The sequence below is a fragment of the Erythranthe guttata genome, chromosome 14 (assembly GCF_056151865.1).
Source record: "Erythranthe guttata isolate IM_541 chromosome 14, IM_541, whole genome shotgun sequence".
In the NCBI taxonomy this organism is placed as follows: Eukaryota; Viridiplantae; Streptophyta; class Magnoliopsida; order Lamiales; family Phrymaceae; genus Erythranthe; species Erythranthe guttata.
In genome coordinates, this window is record NC_142546.1 from 2,995,180 (window position 1) to 3,008,589 (window position 13,410).

The following is a 13,410-nucleotide window of genomic DNA, read 5'->3' on the forward strand; positions in this document are numbered from 1 at the left end:
AAGGCTCGTTTGTTTCAATAGGATGTCGACCAACGATGAAAGATTCTAATTACTAGCTCCGCTTATGGTAAAGAATGTGAAAATGTGATCCGACTTCCGAGATATACCACTAATAGAGCATTGAATTAAAATAGACGATGATGAAAAACTAGAACAATAACTAGCAAAGAACAAAAATTAAGATTCGAGCATCGAACAACTTTGACGTTTGGACAGATAGAGTAATAACAAATGAAAAGATGTTGCTTGAAGATATCTTTGTTTATTGTGCATATCTTCGTAAAAACGAAAAACGAAAACTATAAACATGGTTATGAAAATTAAAGTGTGCATGGAAATAAAGACAATCTATCAAGCACATGAAACATTTTTCGAAGACTGAACGAACATGAACCGAGCGCTTTAAATCTATTACAAACATATGGTTTTCCTCATAGGCCTAGTTTTTTGCATGGGGAAGAACATACCATCTACATACGGAACAAATTCATACTCGTAACAACTAGCGTCGCCTTCAAATTCTTCAAATGTGTTCTTAAAAGGGTCATAATTCACAGTTCTCGTCGAATCTCGGAATCGAATCACAATCTTATTTTCCACAAAACACCCCGACTTGAACAACCAGATTCGGTCAAGAACATTGTCAAACGTCACCGACTCGTTCCGACAATTCTTGTCAATGCCGTTTTCCTTTGTCCAAATTCGAACCGTATTCGTCTTCTTCTCGTCGTCTCCCCCAATGCAATAGTAAAGGCCCAAACACCCTCTCAAATTAACCAAGCGAATCGATTTGCTAACGTCATCGACAACGATATCTTCCGGCATCCGCAGCCTCTTCAACTTATCATCTCTCGGATCAAAATACATTATTTATTTAACCTTATTATACGAGCGCTTCCAAACCCAATAGATAGCCCCGTTAACGTACACTCTCGGCGCGGACAATATCATACCAATGTGGAGTTTGTACTCGTTTGTTTTATGATGTCAAATTTAACAGAATCTTCTAAATTTCGTTGAATATTCTCTAGTTTGTATTCATTTTGTGCAAAAATGCAATTTTTGATGCACCACAATCTGATATATATACAAGCCAATATCCACATCTTATGATAATCTTGTTTCAAAATGTGGAACTCGAATGTGGTACAACCGTACAACGGATACAACTTAGAGAATATTCCACACAATCTAGAAGATTTCACTAAATTTAACACCGCAAAAATAGATATGTAAAAAGATTCATAGTTGAAGGGTGATTGCAATTTTTCCAAACATTAGTATTTTTTTTCGTAATTTAACCTTGTATCAAGAAATATCGTAACTTACTCATACTATATATAAACACAACTGTTGTAATATTTATGATGCGAATGCTTATGAATATAAAATATAGAAAAATAACCAACCATAAATAAATTTATTTTGCAAAAAAATACATTAAATATAAATAAATAAATCATTAAATATAAGGGGTTATATGCCAAACACCCATTATTAGGATTTTAATTCTGATAAATCATTTATTTATAAATGATATTTGAGATAAGTCCACTAAGCCTGAAAACCATATATGACCCAGTAATTATTAATTAGTATAATTATTTAATTTAAAAAAGTTATATCCATAATCTACACCAAAATCTTCTCCAAAAATTATTCCCCTCACCACGCCAATTCAGATTTTTTTTGCCTTTTCTTTTTTATTTTGTTTTATGGTTTTCTTTATTCGATTTAAAAGAAATTTTTGTAATTATTATTTTTTTTTTTTTTGGTTTTCTATTTTAAATTATTTGTTATCTATTTATATTTTTCATATTTTTTTATTTTAATTTAAAAGAATGATTTTATTTTTATTTTTGTTTTTTCATGGTTTTTCTGTTTTCTTAATTTCGATTTTTTTTTAAATGTTTTTTTTTCTTTCCAGTTTTTTTAAATAAAAACCACTCTATATAAACATGAAACCACTCTGTATAACAAATATGTCAATATAAACACTACTCTGTATATACAGTTATACAAAAATCTGTACAAAAATTATTGAAAACCACTATAATTTTTGTACAGATGTTTATGTAAAATATTGAAAACCACTATAAAAATATGTACATAATTATTGAAAACCACTATAAAATTTCTGTAAATAATTATTGAAAATCACTCCACATTTCTAGTGATTAGTTTATGCTCAGAGGCTAACGCATATTTGAAAGCTCGTATAGCTCAATCGATCCAACGCAAACCTTTGGGGAAAAAATTGTAATCCCACAGACACGATTGTGCTTGGACAAATAGAGAATAACTGAGTGTAAAATATAAAATATAAAGAATACGTTTACACACATAATCAAATCAAATAAACAAATTTCAACTAAAAAGAAGATTTACATGTTCCCAAAACTTTCTGAATACGTCTCATAACCACAGGAATATCCTTTTCCGATAAAGTGTTGAAACATAAACCGAACCATCCAGGCTCCACACACCGACAAGAAAATCCCGGAAGAACGTTAATCTTGACCGTGGTCAACAGCTTTTGCCAAAGCTCGATCTCTCCCTTTTCACTGTACGAACTAATTAATCCACCCATATCCGCCCAACAAAAAAAACCTCCACCGCCACCTTTCATGCACTCGATTCCCAACTTCTTTAAGGCATTCGCAAACTCGATATATATATTCCGAAGCCTTTCTCTGCAAAATCGATACTTTGCCGAACAAAATTCGGTTTTCTACAACAAAAACGCTACCAAAATGGATTTTCGGCAAAGCCTCCGAGAAGTTGGATTTCGTCACTTGCTTCAACGACCATTGTTTGTCGTGGTGGTGGTGGTGGTGGTGGCGGCGGGGCAGCATAGGTGTGGTCTGTCTAGAAAAGGATGAACAACAGATCTAGGGTTTGAGTGTTGATAAGTGTTCATTTTGCATGATTTTCACTTATCAATTCTTCGAGTTTTGGTCTTCGTTCGTCCGAGTTTTCGGCTTTATTTGTATATATTATGCGTTTCTTGTTTTATTTCTATTTTAGGTAAAGAGAAGCTATTTTTGCCGGTTCGAAACGATTTTGGAAGCGAAGCCGAAAATCAAACCAAACACGTGTAAATGTGCATTCTCGCGGATTGTGGCAGTGTTTGGTATTTCAAGCATAACTTTTGCATACAACCTCCGATTTGGCTGATTAAAGTTTAGTTAGAAAGCTAACTTCAAGGGCTTCAACTTTTGTAAAATGCATATTTGTCAAATTCGGGCTGGAAAAAGGTTAAAACAGCGTTCGAAGTTGATGCAGAGGCCAGATCGCTATCCAGAACTACTGGATCGCGATCTCGTGGCAAATTCCAGTAGCAACGAAAAATTGGGGCAGATCGCGATCCGCACCTCCTGGATTACGATCTGGGAAGGCGGTGCATAGTTTTCGAGCCTGTCAGATCGCGATCCAAGAAACCCAGATCACGATCTGGGCATTGAAATCGAGACTAGATACACTCAAGTTTTAACAATTTAGATGTGGGACCGACAATTCATCTATTTCATTACTTCAAAAGTGGCCGAAATTTACCAATAAGCATTACATATAGGAATTTCATACGAATTCTGAGTTGGTTATTTTTCTATATTTTGCGAAGATATTCAAGAAAACAAAATCAATTCCCTAATTAATTAATTAGCTATACCTAATTAACACACGTGAGACTGTGAGAGTAATATAAACACACACAGCTGCGGCACATTGATGATTGATCTGCAAAATAACACGCCGCCAACAAAAACCCTAGAAACTCCACAACCAACCATGGCTGCGAAGCACTCAAAACGAGGTACATCATTTCTTCCACTAGAAATCATAGAAACTATCCTATTAAATTTACCCGCCAAATCTCTTCTTCGATTCAAAACAGTCTCGAAATCATGGAATACGATGATCTCCGATCCTGCATTCGTCGAAAATCATCTCCACCGATCGAAAACTTCAAGCTCACGTAACCTTCTTCTAGGTAAGTTGGGATTCAGTCATGATAACAGTGAAGATTACTCTTTAGTTAAAATCGACAAAGATCGTAAACTCCGAACTTTACAATTATCGGAAGGCCCTCGCGGCTTCAACGTTGTCTTATCCTATTGCGACGGCGTTCTGCTCTTAACCAACGACAGAACTACTTGCATGGATTTCGTGTTGTGGAATCCATCCACTGGAACGCGTGCAACGTTTCGGTTCCCGTACGAAGTAAACACCGTTTCCCAGAAAATTTACGGGCTTTGTCACGATCCGAGAACCGGTGGTCTTAAGGTTGTTGTTGTTGTGTGTTCGAATTACTACACGGTTTATTCGTGCAAGAACAAATCCTGGACGAGGAAAAAAGAATTCGGTGACACTAGTTTTCTAGTAGTTTACGATCCACATGTTTTTGTTGACGGAGTTTTCTATCTGCTCTCGATGGATCCCGGTAGATATCTTATAACATACTTTGATCCGGTAGACGACGAGATCAAGATATTGCGGAAGCCGGAGATTTTAGCGGACCGCCTATGGATTTACATGGCTGATTTGAAAGGGCGTCTGTGCGTGTATTGCAATGGGAACGGCGACCGCGGTAACGCTATTCGAATTTTGATAAAGGGAGAGGGCGTCGGAAATAATCACTGGGAGGAGTTGATAACGATGGCGAATGTGCCGACGGACATTTGGTTTTTTAAACCATTGTGTTTCGTCAAAAATAAGATTCTAATCCAACTATACGGGCTCAGACTTGTGCTCTACAACCCTTCTGAGAAGACGTTTGAAAAATTTGACATCGAACGTTCTAGTGTCTACTGTGAGTATTTTCCGTATCTGGATAGTCTGATCGACCCCGGCGCGTTTTTTCCGGCACAAGAGAAAGAGGAAGTTGTAATAGAAAAATTAATCAGTTGTTCGTAAGTCATAGTCTTAGGCAGAAGAAATATATTCAGCAATATTAATTTTATGTTGGTTGCTTTACTTGTTTGAATTAATTGGAGGGTTTATTTTATGATTAGGTCAAACAAATATCTATCTGTTGAATTCGCTTGCTCGTAAATCGCCACATTAGTAGTGTTTTCCGGCTTGTGCAAAATCTTGAATGTGCGTCTCTCGGATTGAAATATACGACCCCTGATGGACAAAACAAGGTAGTATTTTATAAATATAGCAACAAACTTTAATAACTGGTGCGAAGTTTTGGTGTCGTCTTTCAGTTTGAAATGTTCGATGTTCGAATTTAACCAAAGGAAACCATTGTGAAAAAACCCGTGAATTATTAAGTAACGGATGATAGTATTCCGTGACTTGGAAACTATTTTGAATCTAACACGAGATCGAGAGACTTAGCAGATAATTTATACATAACAACTTCAATGGTATCGAATGGAATAATTGAATTGGAGTTGTCGCAACATTGCCGAAAACAAATCTGTAAAATGAAACGGTTGGTTGCAGTCAATGGTAAAAATTGGTGAATTGATGAAATTGAGATTAAATTAGAGTTTCAAATTTGAATTGAATGAATTTAAGGGGCTAGGGACAATTTTATCATAAAATTTTAGAGTTGTCTTTATTAGTAATGAACGTGTAAGTGGTGGGTTTATTTGCAGAAAACAAAAACTAAATGTCCTTTATATCACAAATTCGGACACAATTTTCAGTTAGCTTACGAACCGGGAGTTTTTGTCGATGGGGTTGTCTATTGGTTAAAGCAAGAAAAGAATGATGGATATATATTAGCATATTTCGACCCTAGAGACGACGAGTTCAAGATCTCGAATGAGGGGCCGGAGATTTTCGATTTACGAAAACTTACTTAATTTGGGAGGTCGTTTGTGCGTGTATTACAAAGAGAGAGTTGTAGTTACAAGCTTTTGCAGACGACTATCTTGTGCTCGTAATATTAATAGCTTCAGCCTTCTGTTAGTTTTTCTGTCAAAATTAATTGCGCTTGTCAAACATCAAAATATTATATTTTACATATGACCCTATTGTGCATACATTTTCTCTTTAATTAATTTTCGCAGAGAACCACCTTGAAGTTTGAGTCTATAGTCATAGTTTCTTTTGCAGTTTCATTTTAGAACAATATTTTGTGTCTATAGTGACAGATTTTAGGGTAAAATTAATTTTGCACCTTTTTAATATGTGAAATGAATAAGTTACCCCTAATGTAAAGAAAACATCAAACATCTCCCTGTTGTTGGTCTTCTTCCTTTCTGATTCCATTAGTCAAACCCTCTAAACAAATATTGCAAAGAGTTGTTGGCTTTTTTTACAAAAATACCGGGAAAAATCTCTGTGCTAGGTTTTGGCCATGTTTCATTAAAAAATTTCACTATTTTCAGCCCTTTTTTCATTTTATTCAATCATTTTTACTATCTTCAACTCTTATTCTATCAGATATAAACCGGGGTAAAAAGGTCATTTCACACTCAAATTTAACATCGTCAAAAGTTTGACCACTGACCATTAAAAATAAGAAGGCGTTTGATATTTTCTATACTTCATGAAATAAATAATACATTTCGCATAGTACAGGGGTGCAAAATAAATTTTACCCTAGTTTTTATCTCTTATTTGGGAACGAATTAATTGAGTCACAATCATAAACCAATACCTTCATCATGAGTTGCGTGTGCGTATCCCTTATTATAATCGATTTGAATTTCGTGATATTTATATATACGTTTCCTTACATATACGATGATTAACAAAACAAATGTACAAGTGATAATCCTGTAAAACAACAACCCTAGAAACTCCACAACCAACCATGGCTGCAAATCACTCGGAACAAGTTTCAACATACCTTCCACTACACGTCATAGAAATAATCCTATTAAATTTACCCGCCAAATCTCTTCTTCGATTCAAAGCCGTCTCGAAATCATGGAATACGACGATCTCCGATCCTGTATTCGTCCAAAATCATCTCCACCAATCGAAAGCTTCAAACTCGCGGAATCTTTTTCTATGCAAATGCAAGTCGATATTCAGTTGCTATGATAGTAAGAAGTTTTCTTTGGCTAGAGTCGACCAAGATCGAAGATTACGAACTTTACAAGTCGTGGAAATCCCTTGTGGCTTCTACAGGCTGGTCTTATGCTATTGTGACGGCGTTCTACTATTAACAAGTGCCGACGAGAGACGGAGCGGCGTGGAATTTGTGTTGTGGAATCCATCTACTCGAACGCAGACAATTTTTCGGCTCCCATTCGAATTAAGTACCGATTTTAAGTGTTACGGGCTTTGTCATGATCCGGGAATCGGTGATTTTAAGGTTGTTGTGATATGTTCGAATCACTACGCGGTTTATTCGTGCAAGAACAAAGCCTGGACGAGGAAAAAAGAATTCGGAGACACTTTTCGAGTAGCTTATCATCCGGGAGTTTTTGTCGACGGGGTTGTCTATTGGTTAATGATGGAAAAGGACGAACGTCGATTTAAACTAACATATTTCGACCCCAGAGATGACGAGTTCAAGATGCCAAACGACGAGCAGGGAATTTTCGAGGTCCAAAGACCTACTTACATGATTGATTTCGGAGGCCGTTTGTGCGTGTATATTTACGAACAAAGAGACAAGGTTGTTCATATTTGGATAAAGGGAAAGGGCTTGGACAATAATTCCTGGAAGGAGTTGATAACCGTTGAGAATGTCGAGAGGTTCGCTTCGTATTTTGTACCAATGTGTTTCGTAGAAAATAAGATTGTCATTCGATTGGATGGGACAACAATTGTGGCGTACAACCCTTCTGAGAAGACTTTTGAAGAATTTGAAGACATCAAACATTATTTCGACTTTCTATCTGTTCCATACGTGGAAAGTCTAATATCCCCTAATACATTTTTTAGGCCTAAGAGGAAGAGGAATTGTTTGTAATAGATTTTAAGTCTCGATTTATTTCATGTCGATCGGCTGCGTGCTTCACTTCTTTGAATGCTTGTAAATTAGTTTACGCTTTCTTTCGTGATTAGACTACTTAAGTCTATGATCCATTGGACTAATAATTCACCGAAAATAGTCGTACTGCACAACTCTGTAGAACACCGTGCGTGCTAGCTAGTGTAAGCATTTATCGAACACGAAGTTCTATGTCTTTTAAGTCTCTCTTCACTCTCTAACTATTAAGGTCGATACAGATGAACACATAAAATTGCGAGATGTTGGTCATGTAACTGAGGAGGCCGGTGTCGAATATAATATTTTTGAATTTTCAAATTCAAGATCGAAAAAAGAGGGTCGAGTTTAGGATCATCACCAACTATGAGAATTTAGTATGGATAATAAGGGATAACTGCAATTTTTCGTTCCTATACTTTACCACTGAAATGATTTTTGTCTTCAAACCTTCGTACGAACGAAATTAGCTCCCAAATTCACCTCTTTTTTGCACATTTGGTTCCGCAGTCAAGTTTTCAGGTTTATCCTGGATGAAATTGTAACGTGCGCTGCACGTGATGTCCATTTGGCAGTCAAGTCTAGCTGGAACACAACAACAATAATCCACCTCACACTCTTCCCTAATTTCTCTATCCCAACTTCTCAATTTAGTTTTTCACTCTCTCAATCCCGTAAACCCCGGCAAACCTAAATTCAGGGATTTTCTTGCAGCCTCTCAATCCCGTAAGCCCCAACAAAAGTAATCCCAAATTTTATGCTACATCAAACAACTTTAGATGAAATCAAAACTGCAAACTTACCAAATTACCAAAACTCAAGTTGATAGATAACAACATTTGGAAAAACTTAACGAACCGAAAAGATTATTGCGCGATTGCGATGTTTCAACTTCACAAACATTCAAAAATTTGTAGAATTAGGGTTCAGAAAATTTGATTATAATAAACGAGGAACGAAAGAATTTACAAAACTAACGGAACAACGTAGTTAAAGCATCAAACGAAAAGGAAAGAGGCCAATTCTAGGCTTAAGCAGACCATAAGTACAATCGCCAGTCGAAAATTGTATACGAACAAAAAATCAAATAAGTGATAATAATGATATACTATATTTTATAGGAACGAAAAATGTTAATTATTACGACGACAAGTCGATAAATGATCTCTAAGCAGAAACATGTACGTACTCAGAAAAGGCTATCAATAAATGGAAGCAACCTGAGGCCAAAATGCATACTCTCTTCAATTTGTTTAAACACACTGTCCTCAACATCTTTGACTATCTTCTCACCGGGGTTGTAGACCACGAATCTCCTCCTCGTTGGATCACGTAATTCAATTAGAATCTTATTTTCCATAAAACAATATTGTGGCTCTAAAAAAACAATTATGGTCGGCACATTCTCAACGGTTATAAACTCCTCCCAATGATTATTTTCCGGGCCCTTTTCTTTCATCCAAAATCGAACCTTCGTGTGGTCGTTGTTTCTCCCGACGTTGCAATACATGCACAAACGGCCTTTCAATTCGACCAAGTAAATCGATCCGGTGCCGTCTGTATTCTCCGGCTCCGGCAACGTCTTGAGCTTGTCATCTCTCGGATCAAAATATGTTATCTCGTAATAATATATTGTTATATGTCGAGTTATTTTAACCCAATAGAAAACACCGTCAACGAAAACCTCCGGTTCACAACTATGTCTGTCGTCGGCGAATTCATGTTTCAACGTCCATGCATTGTTCTTGCATGAAAAAACTCGGTAGTAATTAGTGCATATAACGAACACGTTAAAATCGCCGGTAATTGGATCATGATAAAGCCCGTAACTCTTCGAACAACCACCGAATTTGCGTGGGACCCGAAAAGTTGTCTGGGTTCGAGTGGATGGATTCCACAACCCGAATTGCCGGTACGAAGAGTCGGTTAAAAGTAGCACGCCGTCGCAATGGCTTAAGACAATGTCCAAGCCAAGGGGGGTTTTCAGTAATTGCACAGTTTGGAATTTTGGATCTTCGAATCTAACCAAAGATAATTCTTCGGAAACGGAACTCTTTGACGAGTTACGTAGAAGAAAAAGATTTTGATGCAGGTTTGAAGTTTTAGATTGATGGAGATGATTTTTGATGAATACAGAATCTGAAATCAGAATATTCCATGACTTACAAACTGTTTTGAATCGAAGAAGAGATTTGACCGATGATTTTGACAGGATAATTTCTATGATTTCTAGTGGAATAAACCATCTATCTAGTTTCATCCTAGCCATGGCGGTGGTGGCGGTGGTGGTGGTAGTGGTGGTGGTGGTGACGGCGGCGGCAGCGTTTTGGAGTTTTGTATTGCTTTCAAATTCTCAAGAAAATTTAATACTATTTTGCACATAATAATATCTTAATTTTTTTAACAATTTTTTTTTAAAGGGTAAATTACGGGTAACCCGCTAGGGTAAGACTAAATAACTTGCAAACCCCTATATTAGTAATTACAAATACTCCCCTAAAATTGACAGCCCATGTGAATGAATAAATTGTCTAAATTACATTTTATGGCAAATTACTAAAAATCCCCTGAGGTAAGGCCTAGCTAATTATGAAATTCTTCATCATGTTTGCGTAGTTAGGAAAATCCCCCTCTAACGAGTGTTTTATCGTTTAAATTCACAAAAAACTTTGTTTTGTCCATTACACCCTTCTGTCATATGAAAAATAATAAATAGTAAATTATGAGAAACCCCGTAAGGTAAGGTCTAATTAACAAACCCTCGAGGTATGTTGCCATCTTACTGAGGCCCCCGATGTTACTTTGGACAAAAACAATAATATATCCAATCACCATAACATGCCTCGGAGCAAAAAAGTAAGAGTGATGACTTCTCTGCTCGCAAGGGGTCGCAAGTTTTTTTTGTTTTTGTTTTTATGACTTAATTATATTTAATATATACATTTTACATTTCATCCGTTTAAAATTGAAATATTATTAAAAACTTAAAAAAAATTAATGAAAATATGTATAACCTAAATAAGAAATATGAGAATATTTCCAAAATATATAAAATCGATTTTATTGAATAAAAAATACAGCACAAATAAAAACTTATGATGCTACAATTCATGTTTAATTATTTTTAATATATATTTTCTATTTTAAATAATTATAAAATGAAGAAATGTATTGTAGTTTTAAGTTAAAAATAACTATGGTTTTTTAATGTATTACAATTTACCCTCGACATAATTGATATACTTACAATTACCCCAAAGGGAAAATGATATTTCCAGTGATATATTCAGATTTTAGAGGAATATTCCATGGGATTAAAAATATTCCGTCAAAAGTAACACCGCATGGGGACTGTGTAAGACGACAACATACCTTATGGGGGTTTCGTAATCACGCAAATATGAAGGGGTTTTGTATTTAGAGCTTACATCAAGAGGTTTCTTATAATTTGCCCTCCCTTTTATTAAACAAACAAATTTTGGGTAAATTACGGGTACCCCTCGGGTAAGTTCAAATATTACATTTACCCTCCTGTGGATTTATTAGATTTACCTCCTTTGGGTACATCTGGAAATTCATATCGAATAGTTCATGGAATCTTCAAGATTCCCTTAGTCATAACTTCTGAAGGGTATACTCGTTAGACGACGCAATAATTAAGGGGATATTTATAATCACATAAGTTATTTGGCCACAACTCAGGGGTCCCATAATTTACCCTATTTCAAATAACATACTCAACTCATTTGCGATTTACCTGTTGATCGGTCTTGAAAAGACATAAATACCTCATAAATTAAATACCCTTGGACGGCGTTGTTTGCAAAAATACAAAATTAAAAAAGGAAAAGGGGATCATCTTCATCTTCTTCCCGTCTCCACAACACGGCCACAAATCCCAAAGAAATAGGCCCGTCTGAAACAAACGAGGAATTGAAAAGGCGACGAAGCATGAGGTGGGGGCCGACGAAAGTGCCGTCCAAAAATGAAAGGAAAAAAATGGCAAATGACTCGCCCTTCATTTATGTTTCATTAATTACGTGTCATCGAAGTTTAATCTATGTGGAAGACATTGATATTAGAATTCTTGATTATGGAAACAACCTAATTCGTGGAATTATATTTGCAATCCGATTTTTCGTAAAAATATATTAAATACATAAAATATTCCTAAAACTTGTCGCGCACAATCTCTCATCGGCCTTTGCCTGACCTAGCTAGTAGAAATCATTTGCCCTTGATCAGTTCAATAGTTCACAAATTGGATAATAAAAACCAGTTGTAATTAATATACATACATGTCATGCAAATGTATAGATCATCGATCAATTAGTTACGCGTTTAAAGATGTCGTATTATATTGGATCGGACCTACATACATCGAACTAAATAATTGCATTCGGTCTTCTCAAGTCAAGTCCATATATCGATCATACGTATTTTAAAGATAAGAAAATCGACAATCTCGATTTTCTATGGAGCACAACAAAGTAAAGAAATATCTAATAACTAGTACTGCATGAAAAATAATCTGATCTAATTATTTTTTTTTTATTGTTCCTTTTTCTTCAAATCTGCATATCGGTTTCTCTCGAAATTATCTTGATCGTCGTCTCTCGGTTCTTTATCGAGCTTCTTCTGCATCAGGTTTGTTGATATTAATAAAGAACGACGCACGGCCTTTAACAAAAGTACGTCCCACTGATGCAAGTTTGTAAAACTTGACTACGTCTCCGGCTTTCAGTTTGCGTTTCTTACCGACGATAAACCAGCCTAGACAAAGGTAGTGGAATGCACCTCCGACGGGATTCGGTTGCTTTCCTAATATCATAGGATATTTCTGGTCGTGTTCATCGAACAAATCGATACCCATCGCAAAGGTGATTAAAGAGTCGAGTACGGGTCTCGAATATTCATCCATAAGCATGTCTGCCTGTAATTGAGTCAGGTTTAGCATCTTATCCACGTCAGCTGCAGTTAGCTCCACTGTAAACAGTTCCTCCTTCACTCCCTCACTGCAAATCATATTTTTTGATTTTTTTTTCAGAAAGAAAAAAAATAATTAAATTAAATTAAATTCTTGAACATATATATTAAACCGCCTACATGCTGCAATGTTCTTGAGAGAGAGAGAGAGAGAGAGAGAGAGAGAGAGAGAGAGAGAGAGAGAGAGAGAGAGAGAGAGAGAGAGAGAGAGAGAGAGAGAGAGAGAGAGAGAGAGAGAGAGAGAACCTGGAACATGGGATTCTTGGATTACTCCTGGGAACCTTGAATTGAGCATATACATAATAATCAGAGTCGTCTATCTTTCTGCGTTCGTCAATCTTTGCTTTGCCAGCTGTATCCTTCTTCCTCGACGAGCCTGGATTATGAGCACCACCTCGACCCTTTTCAGCCATTTTCTTGAAATTAATTAATTAATTAGTTGTTGATTTCTGGGAGAGTTGTGGTTATTTAATCTGATGGAGAAGAGACACAGTTGTAATTATGCTGATATATCATATATATAT

At 36.0% G+C, this 13,410-nt stretch overlaps 4 protein-coding genes across 4 annotated transcripts; 2 read left to right on the plus strand and 2 right to left on the minus strand.

The window, feature by feature from the left end:
* The first annotated feature begins 3,789 nt into the window (after nt 1-3,789).
* On the plus strand, nt 3,790-4,914 carry LOC105954380 (F-box protein CPR1). The gene has a single exon (XM_012978049.1). The coding sequence runs from the start codon at nt 3,790-3,792 to the stop codon at nt 4,912-4,914; it is 1,125 nt and encodes a 374-aa protein (XP_012833503.1).
* A 1,858-nt stretch (nt 4,915-6,772) lies between these two features.
* On the plus strand, nt 6,773-7,882 carry LOC105954357 (F-box/kelch-repeat protein At3g06240-like). Its single transcript, XM_012978026.2, has one exon. The coding sequence runs from the start codon at nt 6,773-6,775 to the stop codon at nt 7,880-7,882; it is 1,110 nt and encodes a 369-aa protein (XP_012833480.2).
* A 1,207-nt stretch (nt 7,883-9,089) lies between these two features.
* On the minus strand, nt 9,090-10,169 carry LOC105954382 (F-box/kelch-repeat protein At3g23880). The gene has a single exon (XM_012978051.2). It carries the CDS (start codon nt 10,167-10,169, stop codon nt 9,090-9,092), a length of 1,080 nt encoding a protein of 359 aa, XP_012833505.2.
* A 2,107-nt stretch (nt 10,170-12,276) lies between these two features.
* LOC148764931 (uncharacterized) lies at nt 12,277-13,362 on the minus strand. The gene is made up of 2 exons (XM_088813980.1): nt 13,133-13,362; nt 12,277-12,915 (listed from the first exon to the last, which is right to left on the minus strand). The coding sequence occupies exons 1-2, from the start codon at nt 13,297-13,299 to the stop codon at nt 12,525-12,527; spliced, it is 558 nt and encodes a 185-aa protein (XP_088670106.1). The 5' UTR covers nt 13,300-13,362; the 3' UTR covers nt 12,277-12,524.
* Between the last annotated feature and the right edge of the window lie 48 nt (nt 13,363-13,410).

What these genes read in the sequence shown, in the direction of transcription:
- LOC105954380 (XM_012978049.1), top strand. Translation starts at nt 3,790, where the DNA reads ATGGCTGCGAAGCACTCAAAACGAGGTACATCATTTCTTCCACTAGAA.
- LOC105954357 (XM_012978026.2), top strand. Translation starts at nt 6,773, where the DNA reads ATGGCTGCAAATCACTCGGAACAAGTTTCAACATACCTTCCACTACAC.
- LOC105954382 (XM_012978051.2), bottom strand. Translation starts at nt 10,169, where the DNA reads ATGGCTAGGATGAAACTAGATAGATGGTTTATTCCACTAGAAATCATA.
- LOC148764931 (XM_088813980.1), bottom strand. Translation starts at nt 13,299, where the DNA reads ATGGCTGAAAAGGGTCGAGGTGGTGCTCATAATCCAGGCTCGTCGAGG. An exon ending in CCAAGAATCCCATGTTCCAG is followed by an intron (nt 12,916 to 13,132) that starts GTTCTCTCTCTC and finishes TATGATTTGCAG; the next exon opens with TGAGGGAGTGAAGGAGGAAC.